Source organism: Cucurbita pepo, chromosome 2 (assembly GCF_057944985.1).
Source record: "Cucurbita pepo subsp. pepo isolate OVF chromosome 2, ASM5794498v1, whole genome shotgun sequence".
In the NCBI taxonomy this organism is placed as follows: domain Eukaryota; kingdom Viridiplantae; phylum Streptophyta; class Magnoliopsida; order Cucurbitales; family Cucurbitaceae; genus Cucurbita; species Cucurbita pepo.
The window spans coordinates 14650139-14676436 of NC_141799.1; the positions used below are offsets into that span (position 1 = coordinate 14650139).

The 26298-nt window shown below is 38.1% G+C and overlaps 4 protein-coding genes across 9 annotated transcripts; 2 read left to right on the forward strand and 2 right to left on the reverse strand.

The window, feature by feature from the left end:
* The first annotated feature begins 5361 nt into the window (after positions 1-5361).
* LOC111787551 (transcription repressor KAN1) lies at positions 5362-9111 on the forward strand. 2 transcript variants are annotated; one of them, XM_023667551.2, is made up of 6 exons: positions 5362-6389; positions 6602-6678; positions 7057-7102; positions 8054-8222; positions 8297-8390; positions 8738-9111. In XM_023667551.2, exons 1-6 carry the CDS (start codon positions 5672-5674, stop codon positions 8744-8746), a joined length of 1113 nt encoding a protein of 370 aa, XP_023523319.2. In that variant the 5' UTR covers positions 5362-5671; the 3' UTR covers positions 8747-9111. The 2 variants fall into 2 exon arrangements, with proteins under 2 accessions (XP_023523319.2, XP_023523318.2); XM_023667550.2 differs by having other exon boundaries at positions 5367-6389; positions 8725-9111.
* Positions 9112-10436: 1325 nt separating this feature from the next.
* LOC111788798 (ALA-interacting subunit 5) lies at positions 10437-15406 on the forward strand. 2 transcript variants are annotated; one of them, XM_023669312.2, is made up of 9 exons: positions 10458-10648; positions 10883-10981; positions 12062-12120; positions 12213-12287; positions 12405-12521; positions 12635-12705; positions 13507-13807; positions 13965-14254; positions 15002-15406. In XM_023669312.2, exons 2-9 carry the CDS (start codon positions 10924-10926, stop codon positions 15060-15062), a joined length of 1032 nt encoding a protein of 343 aa, XP_023525080.2. In that variant the 5' UTR covers positions 10458-10648; positions 10883-10923; the 3' UTR covers positions 15063-15406. The 2 variants fall into 2 exon arrangements, with proteins under 2 accessions (XP_086977161.1, XP_023525080.2); XM_087121035.1 differs by lacking the exon at positions 15002-15406 and having other exon boundaries at positions 10437-10648; positions 13965-14258.
* An 85-nt stretch (positions 15407-15491) lies between these two features.
* On the reverse strand, positions 15492-19375 carry LOC111788799 (zinc finger protein 4-like). 3 transcript variants are annotated; one of them, XM_087121036.1, is made up of 3 exons: positions 18530-19375; positions 18295-18409; positions 15492-16398 (listed from the first exon to the last, which is right to left on the reverse strand). In XM_087121036.1, exons 2-3 carry the CDS (start codon positions 18299-18301, stop codon positions 15773-15775), a joined length of 633 nt encoding a protein of 210 aa, XP_086977162.1. In that variant the 5' UTR covers positions 18302-18409; positions 18530-19375; the 3' UTR covers positions 15492-15772. The 3 variants fall into 3 exon arrangements, with proteins under 3 accessions (XP_086977162.1, XP_023525082.2, XP_023525083.2); XM_023669314.2 differs by having other exon boundaries at positions 15492-16641; XM_023669315.2 differs by lacking the exons at positions 18295-18409; positions 18530-19375 and adding an exon at positions 17036-17259 and having other exon boundaries at positions 15492-16641.
* Positions 19376-19520: 145 nt separating this feature from the next.
* LOC111788795 (protein HIGH CHLOROPHYLL FLUORESCENCE PHENOTYPE 173, chloroplastic-like) lies at positions 19521-25462 on the reverse strand. 2 transcript variants are annotated; one of them, XM_023669301.2, is made up of 13 exons: positions 24568-25460; positions 23309-23521; positions 22877-23081; positions 22733-22808; positions 22511-22646; positions 22275-22379; positions 21280-21369; positions 21104-21193; positions 20954-21019; positions 20294-20350; positions 20145-20222; positions 20018-20065; positions 19521-19913 (listed from the first exon to the last, which is right to left on the reverse strand). In XM_023669301.2, exons 1-13 carry the CDS (start codon positions 25147-25149, stop codon positions 19842-19844), a joined length of 1818 nt encoding a protein of 605 aa, XP_023525069.2. In that variant the 5' UTR covers positions 25150-25460; the 3' UTR covers positions 19521-19841. The 2 variants fall into 2 exon arrangements, with proteins under 2 accessions (XP_023525069.2, XP_086977160.1); XM_087121034.1 differs by lacking the exon at positions 20145-20222 and having other exon boundaries at positions 24568-25462.
* Between the last annotated feature and the right edge of the window lie 836 nt (positions 25463-26298).

A 26298-nucleotide genomic window follows, 5' to 3' on the forward strand; every position in this document is an offset into this window, starting at 1 on the left:
GGCTGTTATAATAACCGAACCATCAAGAAACCTGTCGAGACTTAAACCTTTTAATAATATCGATCACTCGTTTGATGTTAGATTCTGCGAGATTTCATATTTTAACTTGAAGTTTTAGGTCTTATTTGGTTATATCAAGAAGACATGTTTTCAAATTGTGACATGCTTTGTTCTTCCAGCATGTTTTGTCCTTTCGGGAAAAACTATCCCCACCAACCAACACGAGTCCTTCTCGCATGTTTTGTCCTCACTCACATACATTCTAGAGAGATGCACATTGTTGGTATAGACAGTAACTTTCATTTCCTCTCAGCATTTCTTAGTTATCCTATCTTCATGATCACTTTTATTCAGATATAATCTCAGTTCATTCATGTATCTATCGTTTACTCGGGTGTCAAAATAATATTTTAAAAAATAAAGTAAAAAAATAAAGTAAGATATATTGAGGTAGACAGCTCTTGGAGAGCTTGAATGAATGAATGAATGCAGCTGGTTTGACCCCACAAAGGAAAGAGAGTCAAATGGTGGGGGCATAATCTAAGAAGACTTTCATTCTCCAATATATTCTTTGAGAAGTATTACTCAGAGGAATATGTATAAAATATTGTCATTACTTTATACTTTTATCATATGCTTCTCTCACGGCATCTCTCCATCAACCCATATGCATATTCCATTCATATCTTAATTATTAGAGGGCATTTTTGTCATTTCATGTTCTTTTTAGGTACATATATTTCAAAGATTGATTGATTTGACCTATTTTGGAGTTTGCTTCCATTCAATTAGGGTTTAGTTCAAATGAGTATTATATTTAACGTGTTTTTTGACTTCAAATCTTTCGATGCTAATGTCAGCTGTGACGATTGCACGTTTTTATTCATAGGAATACAATTACACCATGTTCTAAATATTGCTCTGTAATGCCGTAGACGAGCATGTCCTCGACATGTCAAAGAAAAAAAATGTTAATATTAACTGACATGTAGAGACTAATTTTAAAATCAATTGATATTACGTGTAAACTAAAACATGGGCAGACAAGACAAGAGACAACCTGACAAACTGAGCGAGTAGAGAATAAACTAACTCTTCAAGAACTACTTAAGACACTTTAGTGGAGGCCTGTAGGATGACTGGAGCCGTTGGATCTTGGTCAATGCTGCAATAACTAAACAATCAAAAAATTACGTGTCGAGCTTCAACGCTTGAGAGTTGGCCATAGTTGTGGGTTCGAGTCCCGTTAGTCCCGATAGATCAAAATCCAATAAAAAAAATACATAGATGAATTAATTTCTCCATTTTCTCGGGACGGGCGGGGGTTAATTACAAGTGGGCATGAACTGTAACCAAACAAAGAAAAGTCAGTCAACCACGAGTTTTTGAACCATAAAGGGAACCACCCTGTAAAGTCAAGAGCTTCACGGTTGCAGGAGCTCGCCCAAGTCAAGAGCTTCAGCCCTTGAGAGTTGGCCACAGTTGTGAGTTTGAGTCCCGTTAGTCCCGATAGATCAAAATCCAATAAAAAATACATAGATGAATTAATTTCTCCATTTTTTCGGGGTGGGCAAGAGTTAATTACAAGTGGGCATGAACTGTAACCAAACAAAGAAAAGTCAGTCAACCACGAGTTTCTGAACCATAAAGGGAACCACCCTATAAAGTCAAGAGCTTCACGGTTGCAGGAGCTCACCCAGGTCAAGGGTCTCCGAGAATAATATTCTATTAATTAATATAAATGAAAAGAAAAGGAAATAAATAAATAAATAAATGTGAAAGTTCACAATCAATCAGCTGCATATATAGGCTAATGGGTAAGGAAGGCAATAGGACATATACATATAAGTTAGGACACTGCAAAGGGCCCCCTACCCTATTACCCTGTTGAAGAAGGAATACCTTTTGCTGCCCCAAACCCTAAACAAATGCAATGGACTAAACCTTTTCCCAACGTCCTTCGTATGAATAAATGTGGGTATTGAGTATTAGGTTTTCACATACACAAGAAAAGTTGGAACTCTGAATGATCTGAATCCCTATTAAAGTTGTTAAAGGAGGTGGTTGTGATTTGTCACTCTCACACATCTTTGTTATATGAATGCCTTTAATTTCTTTACGATCCCATCCGTTCATTCATGTCTCGACTACGTAGTAATACACCAGCTCGAACCTTACAAATATCGAGAGCGGTTTTAATGACCCGTTTTAGAGTTTCTTGTAAGTTTTTTTTACCGAGAGATTAAAATGAGAAAGAGTATTTTTTTTTTTAACTTGTCAGTAGTACCCTATGATACCTTGAACTGAGATCACATTTGAATGAGAACGACCTCGTTCTTAACCTCAATGGCTAAACGTGCTCCTCCTAAGAATTTTTCTGGAATGCATGTAAGTAAGGACAAAATATGCTGGAATGACTCGTGTTGGTCTGTGGGAATAGTCTTCACTTTTAAGGAGTAAGTAACATGACTATGTCGCAAAGGAACGTCGGGGCCATCAGGTACTAAATTTCAATTTCGAATCTTGAACATGGGTCGTTACATACCCATTTGAAAAACGACGAAGTTGACCTCTATATATATATATATATATATTATTTGTAAAGAAATTATTGATGGGTAATAATAATTAACATAGGTTTTTGAGAAATTAAAAGAGTTTACTAAGTTTTTATCAAACAATTAATGAGAACCTTTGAGTAAAAGAAAAGAAAAGTAAAACTTTAGTTCTTATTCTATTTATGATGTTAAACATGTCAAACTTTGCACCTTAATGTGACATTAAATTTTATAAAACATCGGCCCAGACTAAATGATCTTGAGTAAAAAAACGGACAATATCTGCTACCAGTGATCCTAGACTATTACAAGAGGTATCATAGCCAGACATCGGACGGTGGCCCCGAACAGGGGAGGATCATGAGATCCCACATTGGTTGGAGAGAGGAACGAACCATTTCTTATAAGGGCGTGAAAACTTCTCTTTAATAGACACGTTTTTAAATCGTGAGGCTGACAGTGATATGTAACGAGCTAAAACGGACGATATCTACTAGCGGTGGCCCCATACTGTTACAAAAGGTACCAGAGCCAAACATCGGACAGTGGCCCCCGACAGGGGATGATGGTGAGATCCCACATTGGTTGGAGAGAGGAACGAACCATTTCTTATAAGGGTGTGAGAACTTCTCTTTAATAGACACGTTTTTAAATTGTGAGCCTGACAGCAATATGTAACAAGCTAAAACGGATAACATCTCTTAGCAGTGACCTCGGACCGTTACAATAAAGATTAGAAATATTGCTACCGAACCGCTCGAAACAAGAGAGAATTTTATAAGCGAGGAAAGAGAGCATGCATTTAAAGATGGGTGAATCCCCAATAAGAAGCTTTGATGATCATGTGTACATATACACATGACAGTATTTAAGCCTAGGGTTTTGAAAGGGTCAAACCATAAAGACCATATAATAAAATAAAATCCAATATGATATTTTATATAATATGATTTATTATTTATATTCATATGTATATATATTTGCATGCCAGATAAGGATTGCTGAAAGAATAGAGAAGGAATATCTAGGAGAATGTAATGGAAAAGCATATAATAAAAAAAATAATAATAATAATATAATACACTAAGATTTAGAAGCTTCGTAAACGACATGTCGAATTTATTAAGGGAAGCAAACAAAAACACCTTTGTGGTCTGCAATCTAATCAAGGTCAATGCCTTCTGGCTCCTTTTTCTTATGATTTTTTTTTAATTAAAAAAATAATGTAATTTAAATTAAAAATTGAATACTTGATTCAACTGGTTAAGAGATTTTCTCTTAACGTTTTCCTCTCGACCCGAGTTTCTTCTCATCGACTCGTAGCTCCAAGACTCCCTCTCCCCTTAAATGGCTAATGGTAAAGGTAACGTGCAGACTTGAGCCAACCACCAGACTGGCTTTCTCGGGTCACGTTCTCTTGCTATTATTTCCTTCACAAATAGGGAATGAACTCGATTCATTATCCAGTTTGAAGGGAATTGTTCGTGTTATAAACCGTATGAACTTATTTTTTTTATTAATTTTAGAATAATTATGGTTCATTTAGTGAAATAGGAGTGAAATTATTTTTTTGTTGTGCTCTCATAGTACAAATTAAACAAAGAGTATTTATTTATAATATTGAATATGGAAATAAATATAAATTTCGTCCTTTATAGGAAATGGAAATTACAAATTTATTTATTTATTTATTTAAAAAAGAAAATAATAATAATAATAATAATAATAATAATAAATAATAATGTGTGAGAGAGAAAAAGAGATGCGAAGAGGGTGGGGGAAAAGTATTCACACGTGATGCTGTCTTTCTCTCTCGGAACATTTTTTATCCCGCCCTCTCCGGCCTTCTCAATAAATAAATTATTATTTTTTAATTTACTTAAACAAATTATTTAATTTTGTTATTAAAAAATATTTAATTTTCGTGAGACTATAATATTTTAACTAGTTGAATTATATTCAAGTTGATTAAAAAAATAATTATATTCATATTTAATATATTTTTTTGGTTTTTTAATTTGTGGGTGGGTGATTCGAACTCGTACCTCTTGATTAAGACTAAATATTTCATGATATAGACGTAGAAACTTCTCTCTAATATACGCGTTTTAAAACCGTGAGAGTAACGACGTTACGTAACAGATTAAAGCAAACAATGTTTACTAGCGATAGGCTTAGACTATTACAAATGGCATCAGAGTCAAGACACTAAACGGTGTGCCAGCGAAGACGTTGGACCTTTAAAGGAGGTGGATTCTGAGATCCCTCATTAGTGGAAGAGGGGAATAAAACATTCCTTATAAGCGTATAGAAACTTCTCTCTAGTAGATGCGTTTTAAAACCGTGAGACTAACGACGATACATAACAGATCAAAGCAAATAATATTTATTAGCGATAGACTTAGACTAATTACAAATGGCATTAGAGTCAAGATACTAAACGGTGTGCTAGCGAAGATGCTGGACCCTTAAAAGAGGTGGATTGTGAGATCCCACATTAGTGGAAGAGGGGAATAAAACATTCCTTATAAGCGTATAGAAACTTCTTACTAGTAGATGCGTTTTAAAACCGTGAGTCTGACATGTAACGGGCCAAAGCGGACAATATCTATTACTCGAGACAAATTTTTTCTCAAGACAGATACCCGAAACACTTCCATTGGAATCTTTGACTAAAAATATAAAATTTTGAACTTTTTTTAATTTTTAATTTATCTATTTTGACTAGAGAGAGAATAGAAATAGAGTAAGAGGAGAGAGAAGGTTGTGCTATTCCTTCTTTCTTCTTCCTTCTTCCTTCTTCTTCTTCTTCTTCATTGTCATTTTCTGATATAAGCTCTTGAGAGAAACACCATAATACTCAAACCCCAAATCTCTCAAATTTTCTCTCTCTAACTCCACTTTCTCTCTCCTCACTTTCTCTCTCCTCATTTTCTCTCTCTACACTCCATTTTCTCTTGATTTGGCTTTCTGGGTCGGATTTTTTCAAGTTTTTATGAGTTTTCCCATCTGGGTTTCATCATTAAACAACAAAAATCCCATCTTTCCCTTCCCCCATGAACACTTTCTTAAGCAACTAGAAGAAGAACAGCAAGAACAGCAAGAACAAGGAGATGCCCTTGGAAGGGGTTTTTATTGAACCTTCTTCAACCCCACTTCCTGATCTCTCTCTTCAAATCAGCCCTCCAAATGCTTCTTCTTCTTCCTCCTCCTCCTCCTCTAATTCTTCTTCAATTAAAACCCTCACCCATGGATTCCCTCAAACAAATTTTGATCTTTTGAGTAATTCCGATAACCCTCGTGCCCACACCGACCTCTCTCTCGGTACCAACAACGATCTTCCCGGCCGTGCACCGCTACCCCCGCCGCTCCACCATCTTCGCGGGGTTTCGGGGTTCGACGTATCGGACCGGTTACGACCGATCAAAGGGATTCCCGTGTATCACAACCGCCCGTTTCCATTTTTGGCTGTGGATCAAAAAGATCATCGTTATCATCATCATCATCCTCCTCATCATCAGAACCACCATCAATTTTCATCCTTCTACCCGAATTACTCGAACCCGAATGGAGTTCTTCAAACGGGTTATCGAAATTCCGCTGCGAGGTTCAACAATGGGACGGTTTCGGTTGAAGGAATTAAATCTTTGCATAGTAATAGTAATGCAGCTTCTTCTTCTTCTGATGTTTGTTCTCATGGGATGATGATGAGATCCAGATTCTTGCAGAAGCTTCCTCCTAAAAGAAGCATGAGAGCTCCTAGAATGAGATGGACTACCTCCTTACATGCTCGTTTCGTTCACGCCGTCGAACATCTCGGCGGCCACGAAAGTAAACAACAAACCCTTTTTCTCTTCCGATCTCTGTCTCTAATATTCGAGTATTTTTTTATTTTTTAATTTCACCAATTCGATCAATCGTAAGAGGGTATGATTAAGAACATCATCATAAAAACACACAAACATTAGAAACTAAAACATCTAAACATTAATTTATCAGAAAAATGTGTTTTTTTTTTTTTTTTTTTTTTTTTTTTTTTGTAGGAGCAACACCAAAGTCAGTTCTTGAGCTGATGGATGTTAAGGATCTAACATTGGCTCATGTCAAGAGCCATTTACAGGTAATCATCTTTAAAACCCTTCATTGTAATCACAAATCTTTCCCTTTTTTTTCTCTCTCATATTGTCAGTGATTCAATGAATGAATGAGTATTGTACTTTAATGGATGGCTATCAATCAGTGTGAGCCCTTTTTTTCTTCCTTTTCAGAAACACAAATTCATATCTTTTTCTGATTTGAAACAGATTGAAAGAGAAAAGAAAGAGAAAAAGTTGTCATGATTACAAAATAATATGAACTTTGATCCAAAAATGAATGACTCCTCGTGACTAATGATGAAATCTAGACAGTCCCAGAGAGCCCACAACTCAGAGAAGAGAATTAAAATATTAATTTAAATGAAATGAGTTCCCAATGACTTGTTTTTTTTCTTTATCAGATGTATCGGACTGTTAAGACCACTGACAAGCCAGCAGCTTCCTCAGGTAATTCGTATTGTTTGGCTCTTCTTTTGTTTCTCTTTTTTCTTGTTCTAATTTGTTTTCGAAACCCGAGTTAGGGCGTTTGGGGTGTGAGTTCGACTTAAGGGCGGCTCGACTTTCTAAGCTCGACCGAAAGTTGAGATCTGAATCGTAGCTCCAGCTTTGAATCAATAGACTTGAGTTGTAGTTCACAGGTGTCGACGTGATTAAATTTATCGTGGGTCATGGACTAAAATTTTTTTTAATAGCTAATTTGTGATTTGACATTAAAAGTTGGATTTAAGGGAGGTTTGGCTTTTGAAGCTCGAGCGAAAGTTGAACCTAGAACGAGTTGGGAATCATAGCTCGAGCGGAGAATCAATAGACTTTAATCGTAGTTCACGGGTGTTGATGTGCTTAAATTTATCCTGGGTTATCGACTAAAATTTTTATTATAGCTAATTCGTGATTTGACATTAAAAGTTGGACTTAAGGGATGTTCGACTTTCGAAACTCGAGCGAAAGTTGAACCTAGAAGGAGTTGTGAATCGTAGCTCGAGCAAAGAATCAACCGTCTTGAATTATAGCTCCCGAGTGTCGATATGATTAAATTTATCGTGGGTCATTGACTTTTAGTTAATTCGAGCTGTGAATCGTAGCTCAAGCGGAGAATCAACCGTCTTGAATTATAGCTCTTGAGTGTCGATATGATTAAATTTATCGTGGGTCATCGACTTTTAGTTAATTCGTGATTTGACATTAAAAGTTTTTTTTTTGTTCGAACTTTGATTATGATGTTATTTTATTTTACAAAATTTCAAATTCACGAGTTTTTAGAAAAATTCAAGTATTAATATAATTAAAGTTATGGTATTGATATCTTGTTCTGATTTAATCTTTTAGTTTCAAATCACTTAATAAATGAATTCACATTAAAAAAAATCGTGTGATTTAATTCATTATTGATTGATGAAGGCCAATCAGACGGTTCGGGTGACGATGACGTATCTCCTACAATATGCACGGGCCGAGGGGACAATGCCCCAAGGCAATTTTCCGATCAAAGAGCTCCACTGGAGCGGTCCGGCCAGCCACCGCCGGATTTGGAATTTGGCTCCTCCACTCATTGGTCTAATTCTTCAAGGTTAGTTCGTTTTTCTATTTTGTGTTTTTAAAAATTAAGAACATGTTCGAGAATGATCTCGCTCGATTTTGCAGAGATGTATGGCCACAAACGAACTCTAATGAAACGGATGTCATTAGACCAAATTCATCTACCCGAATGCAACAAAAATCCATGCATCAAATCGAGGTACCATTTACAATTAAATTTATATTATGATCGATTAGATTTAGTTCGGTCGAGTTTAAGCACTTTCAATGATGCACGAGTGAATATACAAATCTAAGAGTCAATACAAAATCGTATATTCAAACTCTCGCACGAGCGTCGGTTTTCACACAAATATCAAAACCCTAAAACTAGGACCAATATAGTGATTTAGTAGACTTTCGTAGTGTCGTGTTCTTCCCGATTAATACTGATGACCTACTTATGGGTTCTCGTTCATGAACTCGAACTTTTAAAGTCTAGTGATTGATTCAAAATCGGGTTCGGGGCACGGATTAAGAAATTTGTGTGACAGGAATGTGATTCAGGTGCCATGAAGAGATACAATAATTCAGAGTGCAAGAAGCCAAGCTTGGAATTCAGGTTAGGCAGAGCAGAATGGGATCTCAAAGAAGACTAACAGTTTAATTTCGTTTTTTTTTTTTTTTTTGGTTTTTTTTTTTTAATCTCTGTTGATTGAGTTGATGATCTTGGTGATTGTTGCTAATGCTATCATAATAGATAATAGAGATACACAAATGAAAGAGATGAATCATATTTTGATACTCATTACTTCTAATGTTGATATAATCATTGTAGAGATGGGGAACGGAGTCGAGTTCGGTTACGTTTCAGAGTTTTGTATGATATAAAATCAGATCAAATCGAATGATGCTTAAACTAATGGTATTTTGTTGATATATTTCTCGTCTTACTTACCACATATCTCTGGTCCGTCAAAGCTAAAGAATCCTACTGTAATAGTCCAATCCCATTGTTAGCAGATGTTGTTGTCTTTGGGTTTTTTCTTCCGGGCTAGTGGTGGGTTTGGAGTGACTGTTGCCCGAACCCATTGCTAGCCGATATTGTTCTATTTGAACTTTCCCTTTCGAGCTAGTGGTGGACTTGGACTGTTGCCCAAACCCCGTCGTTAGCCGATATTGTTCTCTTTGGGTTTTCTCCTTCGAACTAGTGGTGAGTTAAGGCTGTTCATCTACTATGTCTTGACAACTAGACTAACTTAGTTTCCACCCCTCTAGTTTTAGTGTCTTAGCCATCTCCTTTCGGGCTAGTGGTGGGTTTGGACTGACGGTTGCCCAAATCCACTGCTAGCAAATATTGTTTTATTTGGGTTTTCCCTCTCCGATAGTAGTGGACTTAGATTGTTGTCGAAACCCACCGCTAGCAGATATTGTTATCTTGAGACTTTCTCTTTTGAACTAGTAGTGGGTTTAGGCTATTACACCTACTGTCTCCACTACTAGACCAGCTCAATCTCCACTATCTCTAGTTTTAGTGTCGTAGCCATCTCAACTCATGATTTTTTTTCTTTTGTTTAAATTCAGCATAATTCAAATAAGTTGATAACTCGATTCAAACGATAGTTATACTGAGAGATATCCACAAGCGAGATGGGAACAACGCATCCCATCTCCACGAAATTCTTCATTTATTTTTACAGGGATCACCACAAAGAATCCCAACAAAATATATATATGTATATATATATATAATATTTTATTGATATAATTTTCGAAAAAAATAAATTTTAATACCACAACATAGTCTTTCTTATCAGAAAAAAATTTGACATAATTTTAATTAAATTTTAAATATATAAATAATAATATTTATAATAATCTAAAATAGAATAATGGTACATTTAAAGAAAATCATAAAAATATAAATGGAAGACAGAAAATATATAAAAAAAAAACTGAATTATTATAACTTGTAATATATATATATATATATATATATATATATATATATATATATATATATATATATGTATATATATATGTATATGTATATATATATATGTATATGTATATGTATATGTATGTATATGTATATGTATGTATGTTTATTTATATAAAAGTGAGGACGAAGCGGGGTGGGGAATAATCTCTCTATTCACTCTCTCGTTCTTCGTTTAAACTGAGATTTCTTATGGGACGAGGAGCCTCCACGGACCGACCCTCGGTCCCGAGAGGTATAAGTAAATGGAATGATATGAGATTATTGATATTTTGAAAAAAAAAAAAATCCAAAAAAGGAAAAGGCCTAATAAAGAAATTTCTTTTGAAAAAAAATAGAAAAATGAAAAACATGGAAACCGCGCGAAACTACTTCCACTAAAACGTCGATGATGAGCGATAGGTTATCGTAGCCTTACCAAAACAAGAAAGTGGGTTCGTGAAGCAAGGGGCACCGATCGGATGAGATCCATCGATCAGGTTTGACGTTCTGTTTTCTAACTTCTTTTTCGTCTTTTATTTTGAAATTTCTCCATTCCTTCATGAAAATTTCCCCTTAATTTTGGGTTTCTCTTGTTAGAATCGTTCAATCTATGAAGGAATAATAAGTTTTTGTTGTAATCCTCTGTTCTATTTCGAAAGAATGAAGGATCAAAGTTGTAGAAGGATGAGATTGGAGATTCATAACATTGTTCTTTTCTTTTTGGTGCGTAGAAATAAATAATACTCACGGGACAACGAGCTCGACGGGTAGAATGCAGCAAGGAAATTCTGATTCGTCCACCCCACCCAAGAAATCGAAGAAACCCAAATGTTATATCTTTTTATCTTATTAGTTTTTGTTTGTTTTATTCGTCTCCATTTTTATGTTTTCGTATACGATCTGTTCTTTTGGGCATTGTTTGTATAATGCATGAAAAGCTCTTCCGTGGAACAGTTTTTGGTTTTTGCTTCTGGTTCTGAATCCATGTTTGTGTATCTTTGCATTACAATCGTTTTTAATGCAATCCTTCCAGCCATTTGTATGGGTCGTTCTCATGTTATGGCGTTTTGTATTCTGTTTTAGAGGCTGACTTCTTTGTTGATTGTTAATGGCTGTTTGTTCTTTTAATACGATCTGTTCTGCTCTATGATTTAATCTCTTGGAATTTCTTCCTCGTTTTTTGGGCGGTGTAGCGTGAGAAACACACCTATGGAGCAATTTTTTGTTTTGTTTTTGTGTTTCTGTGTGAGATCTCACCTCAGTTGGGGAGGAGAACTGGGGAGGAGAACGAAACATTTTTTATGAGGGTGTGAAAATCTCTCCCTAACAGACGCATTTTAACCTTGAGGGGAAGCGTGAAAGGGAAAGCCCAAAGAGGACAATATCAGCTTGGGCCGTTACAAATGGTATCAGAGTCACAATGGGCGAAGTGCCAGTTAGGAGGCTGAGTCCCGAAGGGGGTGGGGACATGAGGTGATGTGCCAGCAAGGACGCTGGGCTCCGAAGGGGTGTGGATTTGGTGGGGGTCCATTGGAGACTGGCCCCGAAGGGGGGTGGATTGTGAGATCCCACATCGGTTGTTTAGGAGAACGAAACACCTTTTATAAGAGCGTGGAAATCTCTCCCTAACAGACGTGTTTTAAAAATCTTGAGGGGAAGCCCGAAAGGGAGAGCCCAAAAAGGACGATATTTTCTAGCGGTGGGCTTCATCGTTACATTCTAAGTTTAAATATATGTATGTGCATCTTTGCATTATAATCAAATGTGTTCCTTCTAGCTATTCGCATGCTTCATTCTTATGGCAATGACTTCTGTATTTCTGTTATTTCTCATTAATGTAAGGCCGATTCTATTGGCAATGCTATAGCCATTTGGTTGATGCTCATACATTTTTGTTAATTCCCTTGCAGATTCTAGATTTACACAGCAAGAACTTCCTGCTTGCAAACCAATTCTAACACCAGGATGGGTAATCCTATAAAAAGATATGAATTTATTTTTTGCTCAAGTCCCTATCATAGCGTTATGCACCTTTTTATTAGTGTGACTATTTGATTTCAGGTTATAACATCCTTTGTTGCTGTTGGCATTATCTTCATCCCCATTGGCATTGCTTCCTTATTTGCATCAGAACAAGTATTTTCTCGTCTGCCCCATCCTCGTAAATTCGATACAATGCAGCTTTTATTTATTAATCTATTTTTGGACTTTTAAATGCCTAACTTGAATATATGATTTCCATGATACTCACAGGTTGTTGAAATTGTGGACCACTACGACCATGAATGCCTTCCTCCTGAGTATCTCAGCGATCCTCTTACGTTTATTAAAAACAGTGAAACTAATAAAACCTGTAGTAGGAGGTTGACTGTAAGTACAATTTCTATTCTCACTGTTGGAAACCATATTGGGTTTTGGTTCATTTCGTGTTTATCTCTTAATTTGTCTGTCTTTAGGAGTTTTAACAGCTGAATTCTTTTCAGGTTCCTAAACCAATGAAAGGTCCGGTTTATGTCTACTATCAGCTAGATAACTTCTATCAAAATCACCGACGGTATGTGAATGTTTTTGTTTGGTTATTGACAAAACAGTTTGTTGAGTCTTGAATATGAGCCCTGCTGTTTATTTCATGATTTGCGAGTTTTATTAAATTATGAGAATTGCCTCAAATTCTCGATATAACTTATTAAAGTAAAGAAGAGCTTGGTTTAATTTGTTGAAGTAAGGATATGAAAATTGCATTTTAAGGAGGAAACTGGTGGAAATAAGCCAAGCTGTTCATCAGTTTACAGTTTTGCTTTAAGTTTATGTCTTAATTTACCTACAAGATAACTGGAAGTTAAGAATTTATTCAGACATATCTTCCTTCGGCTGTTACTCCTAATAACAACTCTTGTTGTGTAGTAATATTTTATTATTGCTTTGTTGCCTTCATTTGGTTTGCCCACTGTGTATTATTATCTTGTTTCACTTGCTTCATGCATTTCTTGTTGATGATGGTATCATTATTTCCATGAGATGGAGGAAATTGGTACAAGCAATTAAGATGTGTTTATTTTATGAGGCGCCTTTTCGCTACAAGGAAGAACTAGGTGTATTCTTAAAGAATCTCTATGAATCAGAATAAGGCTCAGAAGGGGGGATGCCTTCATCTTCTCTTTCATTTGTATTATTATTTTTTTAAACTTTTTTTTTCCTACGGAAGTAAAAGATAAAAATTGTTAGGCTAAAAAATATTGTGCACCTTTTGAAATCGTTTATCCTTGTACTTCCAAGTCTTCAACAGCTTTTTCTATTCTTTTTCTTCCATTTTAACATATTTTTCTGTTGTTTTTGACGTATGAAACATTATCAGTTATGTAAAAAGCAGAAGTGATAAACAATTACGAAGCAAGGCAGCTGAAGCAAATACAAAAACATGTGCACCAGAAGCGACCATTGGGACAGGGGATCCAATTGTCCCTTGTGGCCTCATTGCATGGAGTTTGTTCAACGACACGTATGGTTTTTCCTTGAAGAACAAGGTACTTCCCGTCAGCAAGAAGGACATTGCCTGGAAAAGTGACCAAGAAAAAAAGTTTGGATCTGATGTCTATCCTAAAAATTTCCAGAGTGGAAGTTTGATTGGTGGTGCAAAACTAAATGCGAGCATACCAGTGAGTATGCTTAATCTACCTTCTACCCTCTTCGTGTCGATGCTGTTAGATTTCAGTACTGTTTACCTCCTCTTCATTGCACTTCCCCTTTTTCTTTCTTTTTTTTTTTTTTTTCTTTTTTAGTGGATAAACATGCTTCCATTTTTGTGTGTAATAGCTGAGCCAGCAAGAGGATCTTATTGTTTGGATGCGAACAGCTGCATTGCCCACCTTCAGGAAACTATATGGGAAGATAGAAGCAGACTTTGAAGCTAATGATATAATAACAGTGGTGATAGAAAACAACTATAATACTTATAGCTTCGGTGGTAAAAAGAAGCTGGTCCTTTCAACCACCAGTTGGATTGGTGGGAAGAATGATTTTCTAGGCATAGCTTATCTTTGTGTTGGAGGACTCTGCTTGTTTTTAGCAATAACCTTCATACTCCTTTACGTCATCAAGCCAAGGTGAGCAAATTAATCTTCTAAGCATACAGATAACTGCAATTTAGGGTAAGATAGTCACTTGAATCAAATTTATAGAATATGACGAATGCAACTGCCCCTGTTCTTTATTTTGAATACCATGAATTAGTGCTTCCATTTTCTTCATGTTAACTGTCCTATTAGACTGGATAGTTGGTACTTTAGGATGACTACTGTAGTTATTATGAAACCTACATATGTTTTTCCTTTGATAATTGCACTACCACAAATAGGTAACTATATTAACCCTCCTCTTCATCCTTCTGCCTCTCCCTTTCTCATATTCTCTCTCGCATACCTTTTTCCATATACTCCTCGACGTTGTTGCTTTACTTTTCATTTTTGATGGCACAGAGTGGGTATGGTCAAGAATCGGAAAAGAGGTATCTTCAACCTGTTTGAGATTTTCTCTATTGGAAATTGTTGTGTCATTGTGCAAATGAAGGCGTGTTTGTTGGTTCTCATGGCTAGAAATTCTGTAGGATAACCAGAGCATAATGGATTCATGTGGATACAAAAGTCCATGAATAAAAGAGGAGCCCGTGTTGAAATTCCTTAAATAACCTTATTATTGATGAATTCATCTCTAGCTCCTATTCTAGGAAAGTGTTTATTGTGGAACTAAATGATTTTAATTAAGTCTAAGCGTTCAGGATTGTCATCTCTTCTTTAATTATAAGTTGTTCAACATTTAATCACAGTCGTATCTTTTACTGGATTGTCATGCAGGCCTCTTGGTGATCCATCCTATTTGTCCTGGAACAGAAATGCAGCAGGGCAGTTAAGCTAAGCATCTCTTCTGCACCAAATTCTCTTCTAATGCTCAATGGTTTAAGGTAATAGAATGAGGGGAGGAGGTCTAAAGGTGTTGAAAGCTACTGGTAATTAAAGAAGCCTACTTTATTTTTCTGGTAGCTTAGACTTTGGTTTATAATATATGTATATCTTTGGACCGTGTCTCATTTACTGAATTCACAGATGAAAACGATTCGATGTAAGCTCAATATTAAGGTGGGGAAATGAAATTTATAATCTCCTCTTGTTGAAAAAAGCTGGGGATTGAGGGTGCTACCCTTGCTTTGCTATATTATTATAAGCAAAAAAATTACAAACTTACCGATCGAATTTGAATAATTTTGTTTGTAATCTTCGAGCCGAACAAATTTTGAAGTACAAGAACCAAAATTATATTTTAAATCGATTGCTTAACACTTCAAAGGGCAGATAAATCATAGAGCACTTGTGTATTACTTAAACATAAGAGCCTCATGCTTATGGCAGAAAAAGGAATAGAAGGCACCAAAATGCTTCTAAAGGAGCTCTTAAACAAGGAAAATTACTGATATCAAACCCACAGCAAACACTAATAACAAGTAGTTTACTTCAAAAGGAAAAGCAAAGTTGGAGAAAAGTGTTTGATTCAAACCCTCCATATGTCACTCACTATACACAGAGAACAATGCAGAAATAGGATGATGAATCCCTCATCAAAGAAGCCTCTTAGAGTTTGAGTGTGAGATCGGGCGTCGAGTCTTCTACGTCCTCCGACGACACTTTATCCATTGAGCTTATTCTTGAAATACCAGTTAGTATGAAACTTGGTTGAGTTAGTTCATGAGTGTTTCTAGTTTCTACCGTTGGACGAAAACTACCTGGCCACATAACCTCCGCCTCATCATCGTCCAAGAAAATCGGCATGCCTATATGACCTGGTTCGAATCGAGCACCGCTCCCGATATCAGTAGGCTTCATTGGTGCAGTAAATCCGTGGAGTAGTGAAGAGTGTGCTTTGATCCCCAAGGACCTGAATGATGATCCCTTCAATGGTAGAGATGCTAGATTTGCATATCTTTCTGCTAGAATTCCCATACGCATTGCCCGTTTCGCCAAGGTTCGCTCGCGCTTATGCGCGTTCTGGTGGCCGCCAAGAGCTTGTGAACTAAAGAACTTGCGCTGACAGAAGTTGCAAGAAAACACTCTTGGGATAGCAGCAGCTGCTGTGGGGTGGCATGTTGGTTCATTGCTACTCTCACTTGTGCTTGACAATGAAAATCCTGTCGAATCCCGAGTTTCGAGATCTTCGATGTTAAAGTTGAGAGTCAAGTCGAGGGAAACCGACTTGAATCCTGGTTGAGCAGCAACGGGGTTAGCAAGAAAGGAGTTATGTATGAGGCTATTATCATCAGAATTTTCATGGAGGGAAATGTTGGAAGCAACTTGGCTACTTATGTCAGAATCATTTGCCAAAGAAGGCTCCTTTTCAAGGTCAAGAAATGGTTTCATAATTGAGTGCTGTGTTGGTAGCAATCAGAAGCTATACTTTACATTTAGACATGCCCAAAACTACAAAGAGCTACCCCAACTGCTCCCTGCGCAATGTTCAACAGGACACCATCAGCATTCTCCATTTCATTTAAGTGCTCTGTCTTTAATTACTTGTATAATCCCAGAAATTATCACATCCCTTGATGCCAAAATCAAAGTAGTACATGAAATATGATGTTATTTTGGAGGTTCATGGTGAAAAACTTAGTAAAAACCAGAAGGAAAGCAAAGAAATGGCTAATCACTTCATCTTTGTTCTTACAAGGACATGAACAAAGTAGAACCCAGAAGATCAAGCCTCAAAAGCAATTCGAGAAGGCCTTAGATTTCATCAAAAACAGAAAAGAAACAAACTGTTCACAGAAGATCAGATTAAACTGTTCCTAATCTGCAAACTCACCAAGAAAATGAAAGGAGAACAGAAGAACAGATTCATACCATGTCAAGATCAAGAAAAACCAGAAGAAACCCAGCTAGCTAACTGCAGATTCTTGAACAAACAGTTGAGAACAGAGATCAGAGATTGAAGGCGAATAAGAGATCATGGGAAGTGGACAACAAGAACAGAATAGAGAGATTGTGGCTCAATTGGTGTTGTTTTGAGTATGAAAAATGGTTAAAGGAAAGATCCTGAAACAGAGTCCACTGCTCAGTTTCTGGTTTTATATCAAAAATGGTTAAAGGATGAAGAGGCTTATTATTTAATCACTCCCAAGAAGGTTCCAAGTAGCTTAAGCTAAGTTTTGAGAGAGAAAAGGAGAAGCTTAAACTAAAATAAACTATATGTAAGGAAGGTAGATTTATTCTTAAGCTAAAAGCAGACCATATCTATTACAATATACCCTGAAAATGCTCTCCATTGTCAATAGCCACTACCTATTGACCAATGTAACTCCAAATTTTTGGGAGAAAACATAAAGAAACTGAAGGAGAGGGGAGGAAAAAGAAAAAAACCCCACATTTAATGTGAGATCCCACGGTTGGGAGGAGAACGAAACATTTTTTATAAGGGTGTGGAAAACTCTCCCTAGTAGACGCGTTTTTAAAAACCTTGAGAGGAAACCCAAAAGGGAAAGCCCAAAGAAAACAATATCTGCTAGTGGTGGGTTTGAGCCATTACAAATGGTATCAGAACAAGGCTTTGGGTAATGTGCCAGTGAGGAGGCTAAGCCCCGAAGGGGGGTGGACACGAGGCAGTGTGCCAACAAGGACACTGGGATCCGAAGAGGGGTGGATTGGGGAGTCCCACATCGATTGGAAGAGGGACGAGTGTTAACAAGGATGCTAGCCCCAAATAGGGGTGGCTTGTGAGATTCCACATCGGTTGGGAGGAGAACGAAACATTCTTTACAAGGGGGTGGAAACTTCTCTCTAGTAGCCGCGTTTTAAAAACTTTGAGGGAAAGCTCAAAAAGAAAAACCCAAAAAGGACAATATCCGCTAACAGTGGACTTGGATGTTACATTTAATCGGTGGACTTGGATGTTACATTTAATCGGTAATGGGGGATCTAATTTAATATGAAGCCCTCTCCACTCCATCATTTTAAAGCCAAATAGGCTATAAAGGCAAGCCTATTAAGTAGGCACTAGAAGGCCTAAGCACATGTTTAAAGAGGATTCCTCTCTCTTTCTTTCTCTCTATCTTTTGTAGAACCTATACAAACAAAACAAAACAAAACCAAAAAAAACACTAAACCTTTCATTGGTTGTCGATGCACAAAGTTCAAACTTTTTTGAAGAACAAACACCCTCAACTGAATGCTGACTTCGATTCTCACATAGCATCATCTTCCACGTGAGTTTGAGCATATCTGAATGATCCATTGCATATCAAAACAAAAGGGAATGATCTTCAAAAAAAAAAAAAAAAAAACAGAGAAGCAAAAACTCAATGAAACAGTGTTGCCTTTCTCGAGAGAACAGAATATTACTTTTATAATAGCAGAGCCAATCTCCCCCTTCCATCTCTCTCCCACACCTGCAAACAAAAGGAAAGAAAGAGAAAAAAAAAGGGTTGTTTTATATATCAGAGTACTCTTTTGTCTAAGCCATGGCAGCTTCCGACAGCTTTGCCTTTGCGCCGCTCAGCACAGCTACCAAGACAGCGCTGGTCCGTCTCAGCTGAGTGCCCCTGGTGAGCACCTTCTTGGTTGGTCCCCTCCACCACTACTTAGCACTAACAGTTGCAGTGAATCTCTGGTATATTATAAGGTGTTATAATGATAATTTGAGTCACCAATTCAATATTAAACTCTTACTTAATTCAAACCCACTATGTTTAGTGATTCCTTTCTTTATTCCCACTGCTTTTCATTTGTTTTCTTTAATCACCATTCACCATTTTTGCATACATATAATACATATATGTTTGGATTCTTTTAAGGCATTATATCCCATATGATTTCTCTAAATTCTTTTGCTTTCGGTGTGATCATATTCGTCGATATCTAGAGTTCACTTCTGACATGTTCGTTTCATTCAATGTTCCCTAGTGTTGAAACTGCTAACTTCCTTATCTGGTTCCTACGATTTCTAGAGATCTGGAGTAATGGTTCGAAATTTGAAGAGTTTGTAGATTCCTATATTCTCCCACATGTGAGACAAACAATAAGAACAAGAGGTTTACAAGTAAAAGGAGAGAGAAAGTGATAGGTAATAGAAATTATACAAAATTTGGAGTCAGGAGGGCTTTCTAAGAAGAGCTTGACATCATGAATCGAACGAAGCAAAAAACATAAAAGGACCTTAGAATGAACAGCTTTCTAAGAATGGTCTAAGTTAGGCTCGAACACCTTTAACCATTCGACTTTTATTACATGGGGAGATGAAATTACAAACATCTACGTTTTTGGTCAACTAGGCTATGTTCAAGTTAACAATGATTATCACCGAGCCACCTGATACGACACATCAAAGAAAACATTGAACAGAACACGAAGCAACTCACCTTTCTTTTTTCTTTCCAACCATTCGATTTCTTGTACACTTTTCCTCAAAACATTATGAATGAATACATAGCCTATGAAAGTTATGAAACTTTTAATTTTCAAACCTTTACATCCCCTTCCATCTGATGAGAACTTTCTGCATATTTGAGAGATCAAAGTCTCCATGTTGCCATTGCCTAACAGGGAATGAATTTCACATTTATATAAACAGGATAGTATTATGTTTTTCTTAGTGGCAACTTTCAAGAGATGTTGATAATTACAAACTTTTGAAGCCATGAGAAGAGGACTGTGATCATGTGTTCTTTTCCAGAACAGACAATGCAGGGGTGAGGTAGTTGTTGGCTTTGTCAGGCAAGTGAGCAACCTGCAAGCACAAACATACCACCAGCTTTAAGTGTTTGAGCTAGTGAGCGACGCGTACGAGGAGGCATTAAAACTTAGACACGGATAAAATTATTGATTTCGTACCAGCTCGTAGAGTTCTCTTCCTTTCTCAGCAACATATTCATAGCAGACCTGGAAACAGTATAGTTTTAACTTGGGTGGTCATGAGGAATGAACACTAATGCCAATGAAAGCAAAGGTTTCTACTCACATCAAAGCTTTTGTTTCTTGCTGTAGAGTCATGCAATGCTTTTACGCAGATGTCAGCAACATCAGCACAGCTGATGGCCTAAATGTTTAAATGGATGAGTAACTACTCAGCTTGATCGTCTATGTTAAGGAAAAGGCTGTTTGTCTTACCTGAGTTATCCTGTTTCCCTGGTCGAATATAAGAGCACGTTGGCCCCCGGGTTCTTCCTGTAAGAACAAATTTTTGGTTACAATACTGCAACACGACCGAGTAGCTTGGATAAATGGTTGGAATATAATTTAACTAAAGATAACACACACCACTGTGGGAACAATACCAAAGAGGAATGTCATTGAATATGATCCAAAGTGTTGGTTCTCCCAAGTAAAGTGTTCATCTTTTTTTTACTTTCATAAGGATTTTAACCATCGAGAGCGAGGAGAAAGTGGAGGACGTAAAAGGCAGGGAAGGACAACCACTAAATAAAAAAAAGAATCCGACCCGACCTCAGACTCTTTCTTCCCGACCTATTTGACCCTCTGGCTACTGTTATGTAGGTGGTATCCCGAGATCGAATTCCTCCCGGGAAGTAAACGAGAAGCCCCTCAAAACGTCATGGGTCAAAAACCTAAAGTCCCTTCTCCCACGTCACATGCATATCAACATGGTCATAACTATACAATCTTCAAATATTCATCATTCAGGGCTATTAACTTCAAAACTTGAGGGAGGTTGCATGGTTTATACTTCACACAAAGAAATAAGAAACCCCTTATCTGTGGACTAACTCACTTCAAATGATCAATTTCAACACGATGCGAGAACTATACCTTGAGAGGACCCGGACGGATGATCGTGTACCCAAGGCCTGATCTTCGCAACGAATCTTCCCCAGCCTGAAGGCAAGACATTTACACATTTATAAAGAACACTGAATAGTGAAATGGCAAAAGGAAACAAAATGAGAAAAAAGATGGTACCCTTTTTGCCTTGAGAACCTGCTCCCTTCTGGTTGGTTCTACACCAGATCCTGTACATGAAACCAAGATGAAGTCTGTCTCTTGCCCAGTCTGTAAAATACACATTTGATGTTATCAAAGCAATACCGGAGTTCAAAGCTTTTATGTATAATGTAAAAACATCCAAAATAACTCACAGGCAAGGCTTTTATGTATTCCAATATGAGTTCAAAGCTTCTCAAATCTTGCTGCTTTACGCCTGCTGCAGCAGGTCCTTCAGTAGGCCTCTGCAAAAAGGAACATGAAGTTAGTAGCCATTGGAGACATGTCTTCTATCAAAAATAATCTAACTTTAGGTATACTTTGTGATCTTTTATTGTCTTATATAGTTTTCCATATTTGAAGTTAGTAGCCATTGGAGACGTGTCTGCTAGGGAGAGGTTTCCACACCCTTATAAAGAATATTTCGTTCTCTTCTCCAACCGATGTGGGATCTCACAATCTACCCCCTTCAGGGCCCAGCGTCCTTGCTAGCACACCACCTCATGTCCACCCCTTTCAGGGCTCAGCCTCCTCGCTGGCACATCGTTCAGTGTCTAGCTTTGATACCATTTGTAACAGCCCAAGCCCACCGCTAGCAAATATTATCCTCTTTGGGCTTTCCCTTTCGGGCTTCCCCTCAAGATTTTTAAAATATGTCTACTAGGGAGAGGTTTCTACACACTTATATAGAATGTTTCGTTCTCCTCCCCAACTGATGTGGGATCTCACAATCCGCCCCCTGTCGGGGTCCAGCCTCCTTGCTGGCACACCACCTCGTGTCCACCCCCTTCAGGGCTCAGCCTCCTCGCTGGCACATTGCCCGGTGTCTGGCTCTGATACCATTTGTAACAGCCCAAACCCACCATTAGCAAATATTATCCTCTTTGGACTTTCTCTTTCGGGGTTCCCCTCAAGGTTTTTAAAACACGTCTGCTAGAGAGAGATTTCCACATCCTTATAAATAATGTTTCGTTCTCCTCCCCAACCGACGTGGGATCTCACAAACCATCAATCATTCCGATCACAAACCATCAATCATTTAAAAGCACAAAAGAGTAGCAAACTATACTTGGCCAACAATTATATATATAAATTAGAAATCAACTTAATGTTATTACTTGATCATCTAATACTCAGCTGACACACCAACCTGTCTTCTAGGCTCGAAACGAATGGTCAACGTATGCACAAGAAATGGATCAAGAGGTGGATCGTCTGGTTTAACAGGGCGGAAGGACGAAAAAGGTATTCTGACCTGCAAATCATGGATGCAATCTTGTAAACTGTATTCTAAACACAGATATCAACAAATTGCTAGAAAATGGATTTGTTCAAGATGTTTGCACCAGTAGAATATTACATCACTTCGGTAAAGAGATTTCTTACCCGACAAAATCCAGCTTTCGTGCTAAATCTCGAGAAATATAGTTTACGTTGAGTTGTATCAGCTGAAGGACCAGCTTCAAGAATTAACACATAAGACCTTCCATTCCCACCAACTGAAAGAATGAGCCCCTCATATCTAGTAATGAAACGTGTTCGCAGTTAACACCGTTATTTAAATACAGAACTCTCGACTAAAAATTCAAATATGATAGAATGAGTAACCTGTCGAGGGTGGATCCCAATGGAAGGGAAAGTTTCGTTGACAACTCGACATATCCCCCCCTTGTAAAAACGTATCCTACAATAACAGTTGAAAACATTATATTCCTTTTTTTATCATTTGGGTTCAGCATAAATGAATTTTACCTGAGAAAATAGCCTCTCCAGTTTCAGTATATTCAAATTTTGCATCCATGCCTCCATCATACTTAGAAGCAACAACATCTTGGAAGTAAGTTCCTTGGCGAACTTCCCAACCATTCAACGACTCTTCGGATTTGAACTTCGCAAGCAGAAGCTTACTTTTGCTGCTTTTTCCAGCACGAAGTTGTGCTAGCTCATTATTATAGTCCTACATTTTACACCAGGTATCAGTTTTTGCCAAGATTGCACAAAAAATCAAACATGGAAACACTTTTTCTCCATGATTCTTTCTCTGTTGATGTTCATAATTTAAAGTGGTTCGTTTTTGCACTGATTTGCACAAACAAGTAGCGTTAAAAAACTCGGCACAAATTCATGAATCCACAGTCGAATAGAGAAATTTCGTTTATGATTTATGAATACAGAGAGGCAGACCTGAAATGCTTTGGTGATATTGTAAACTCCTTGATGATCAACCCTGAAGAGATCTGCTGTAATTGTGGAACGAGCAGTTGCACAGTAGATGATTTTATTGCAGCCCTCCACAGCAGCCTTAAGGGTATTAGCATCACCAACGTCTCCGACCACGATTTCCACCGATCTTGGAAGCACGTCTAGGATATCATCATCTGCCTTCCTTACTAGAGCCTGCTTGGCATATGGATAAATTGATGGCTCAGTTAATATAATGAATTTATGAATCAAGTTGCATAAATAGCCCATGCCTAGATTCAATTGGAATATTTAGTGGTCGTTCGAGCAAACGCTCGAGCATTAGATTTGACATCTACGAATGTGATTACATCATCTAGGAAGTCAGTTTTTCAGGATCCTAGAGATCTTAAACATCTGTCTTAACTGAATTCTTCTTCCAATCTCTTCCAATTGAATTCATGAAGCACAAAAATTAACAGAAATCTAATCAAAATGTATGTTAACTCGCAAGCGCATGTTGCAGCTCTCAAATTATCCCAACTCCCCAACTCACCATAAGACATCAGCTATACTCAATGCAACATGTAACGGTCCAAGCCCGCCGCTAGCAGATATTGTCTTCTTTGAGCTTTTCCTTTCGGGCTTCCCCTCAAGGTTTTTAAAAGGCGTCTGCTAGGGAGAGGTTTCCACACCCTTACATAGGGTGTTTAGTTCTCATCCCCAACCAATAAAACGCGTCTGCTAGGGAGAGATTTCCACAACCTTATACAAGGTGTTTCGTTCTCCTCCCCAACCGATAAAATGCATATGCTAGGGAGAGATTTCCAAATCCTTATAAATGGTGTTTCATTCTCCTCCTCAACCGACGTGGGATCTCACAATCCACCCCCCTTCGAGGCATCCTCGCTAGCACTCATTCCTTTCTCCAACCGATGTGGGACCTCCCACCAAATCCACCCCCTTCGAAGCCCATCGTCCTTGCTGGCACATCCCCGGTGTCTGGCTCTGATACCATTTGTAACGGTCCAAGCCCACCGCTAGCAAATATTGTCCTCTTTGGGCTTTCCCTTTCAAACTTCACCTTAAGGTTTTAAAACACGTTTTACTAGGGAGAGGTTTCCACACTCTTTATAAGAGTGTTTCGTTCTCCTCCTCAACCGACGTGGGATCTCACACTTCAACCCTAAAAAGTGGGTAAAGACAGAGCAAGCAAAGAAACTGATATAAAGAAACAAAACAATTAGCAAACGAAGTAAAACCTTGACACTGTAGCCACGCAGCATAAGCTTACGAACAACAATGCGGCCAATGCGGCTAGTAGCACCAACAACAAGCACAGTAGTATTCTGAGCTCCAGGAATAGCAAACTCACACATAGGCCCCTCCCTAATAAGCATAGCATCAAGAGCTTCCTTATCATCCATCCTTGTAGTCCTCGATATCTGCCCCAACCCAGAAAACTTCCGCCACACTTCATCAAACAGTTGGCGGGACTTCCGCCCCAACCCCACTGGATTCACATCATCCAACGAAATCTTCGGCTGCGGCGGCTGTGGCGACAGTTGCTGTTGAAACCCTTCACTGGAATCCACAATCTCCTCCACTTTCTCTTCATCAGCTGCCACCGCAGCTTTCTTCGATTTAGGTTTCTTCTTCCCCTTATTGCCGGTATTCGCAGCAGCCCTCGTAATCAATGATCGGCAATGGCTTCGATTGCCACTCCGAAAAGAACTCGAAAAGAAAACAGTTCTGTATAGATCTGAAGAGGGTCTCAATCTATGGGCTGCGGAACCGCTCAAATTCGCATAAGATATCATCGCGGCAGTTGCCTCCATAGCCATTGAACTCCGATGCAACGGTCACTACAAAAATTGCTTGAAAGGAATATGAGGGTTTGTAGAAAAACGACTTAAGGGAGAGATTTGATCGCCAATGGATCGTTTGAACTTTGGATTGGAATATGATAGCAACCCATTTGATTTCTTGCCCATAGAAAAAAGAAGCACAGAAAAAGGCATGGAAAAGAAACTAGAAGCTGAGAAGGGACTGTTTGTGGCTCTGAATTTTCCTAACCACACAAAGAAGATGAGGGAATTTGGAGCCATTTTGACAAGCCTTGTCACAGGACCGCCACGTAAAGGCCTTCTCTTCCTCTATATATCAAAGATTCAAGGCGCGTTGTTCAGAAAATCTTGCTTTTGGCAATGCCTTTGTACGATGTTTGTGGTGTGGGATGATGGGTTTCTTCTATTTTGGCTGCAGTGGTTTACAGAGAAAGTAGGGAATTTTTACTATGGTTCTAAAGGTAATGAAAGAAGTTTCCAACCTTTTGTTGAGATGTGGATGTGATGATGAATTCAATTCTATCATGTGATTCTAAAGTTGATTGTAAAGGTAGAAGCATGGTAGTTTTTTTTAGGTCAAAATATTTAAATTTTTTTATCTTTATGGTCGTTGTAAAAGTTAGACCGTCGAAAATGGACGTGTTTGATCGTATATGTTGAACTAAGTATATCTTTTCTATTACCGATGTGAATTCCTGCTTCGTTCTCTTTTCCAATCAATGTGAAATTCCACAATCTATCCCCCTTAAGGGCCAGCGTCTTCGCTAGCACATCGCTCGGTGTCTAGAATCTCACAATCCACTCCCTTAGGGGCCAACTTCGTTCTCCTCTCCAACTAATGTGGGATCTCACAATCCACCATTCTAGGGCTGGAGATTTCACAATCTATCCCTTTAGGGGCCAACATCTTCACTAGCACATCGCTCGGTGTCTAGAATCTCACGATCCACTCCTTTAGGGGCCAACTTTGTTCTCCTCTCTAACCAATGTGGGATCTCACAATCCACCCCTTTGGAGGCCAGCGCCCTCGCTGACATACTGCTCAGTGTCTAGGATATCACAATCCACCCGCTCAAGAGGTCAGCATCCTCGTTGGCACACCACTCAGTGTCTAAGATTTCACAATCTACTCCTAGGGGGCAGCAT

Excerpts from the sequence above, each read along its gene's own strand:
- LOC111787551 (XM_023667550.2), top strand. The coding sequence starts at position 5,672 with ATGCCCTTGGAAGGGGTTTTTATTGAACCTTCTTCAACCCCACTTCCT. Across the intron at positions 6,390-6,601 it reads ACATCTCGGCGGCCACGAAA|GAGCAACACCAAAGTCAGTT; the intron begins GTAAACAACAAA and ends TTTTTTTTGTAG. Across the intron at positions 7,103-8,053 it reads CAAGCCAGCAGCTTCCTCAG|GCCAATCAGACGGTTCGGGT; the intron begins GTAATTCGTATT and ends TGATTGATGAAG.
- LOC111788798 (XM_023669312.2), top strand. The coding sequence starts at position 10,924 with ATGCAGCAAGGAAATTCTGATTCGTCCACCCCACCCAAGAAATCGAAG. Across the intron at positions 12,288-12,404 it reads CCTTATTTGCATCAGAACAA|GTTGTTGAAATTGTGGACCA; the intron begins GTATTTTCTCGT and ends TGATACTCACAG. Across the intron at positions 14,255-15,001 it reads CTTTACGTCATCAAGCCAAG|GCCTCTTGGTGATCCATCCT; the intron begins GTGAGCAAATTA and ends ATTGTCATGCAG.
- LOC111788799 (XM_023669314.2), bottom strand. The coding sequence starts at position 16,555 with ATGAAACCATTTCTTGACCTTGAAAAGGAGCCTTCTTTGGCAAATGAT.
- LOC111788795 (XM_023669301.2), bottom strand. The coding sequence starts at position 25,149 with ATGGCTATGGAGGCAACTGCCGCGATGATATCTTATGCGAATTTGAGC. Across the intron at positions 22,647-22,732 it reads TTGGGATCCACCCTCGACAG|ATATGAGGGGCTCATTCTTT; the intron begins GTTACTCATTCT and ends TTTCATTACTAG. Across the intron at positions 20,223-20,293 it reads AGGGAAACAGGATAACTCAG|GCCATCAGCTGTGCTGATGT; the intron begins GTAAGACAAACA and ends TTAAACATTTAG.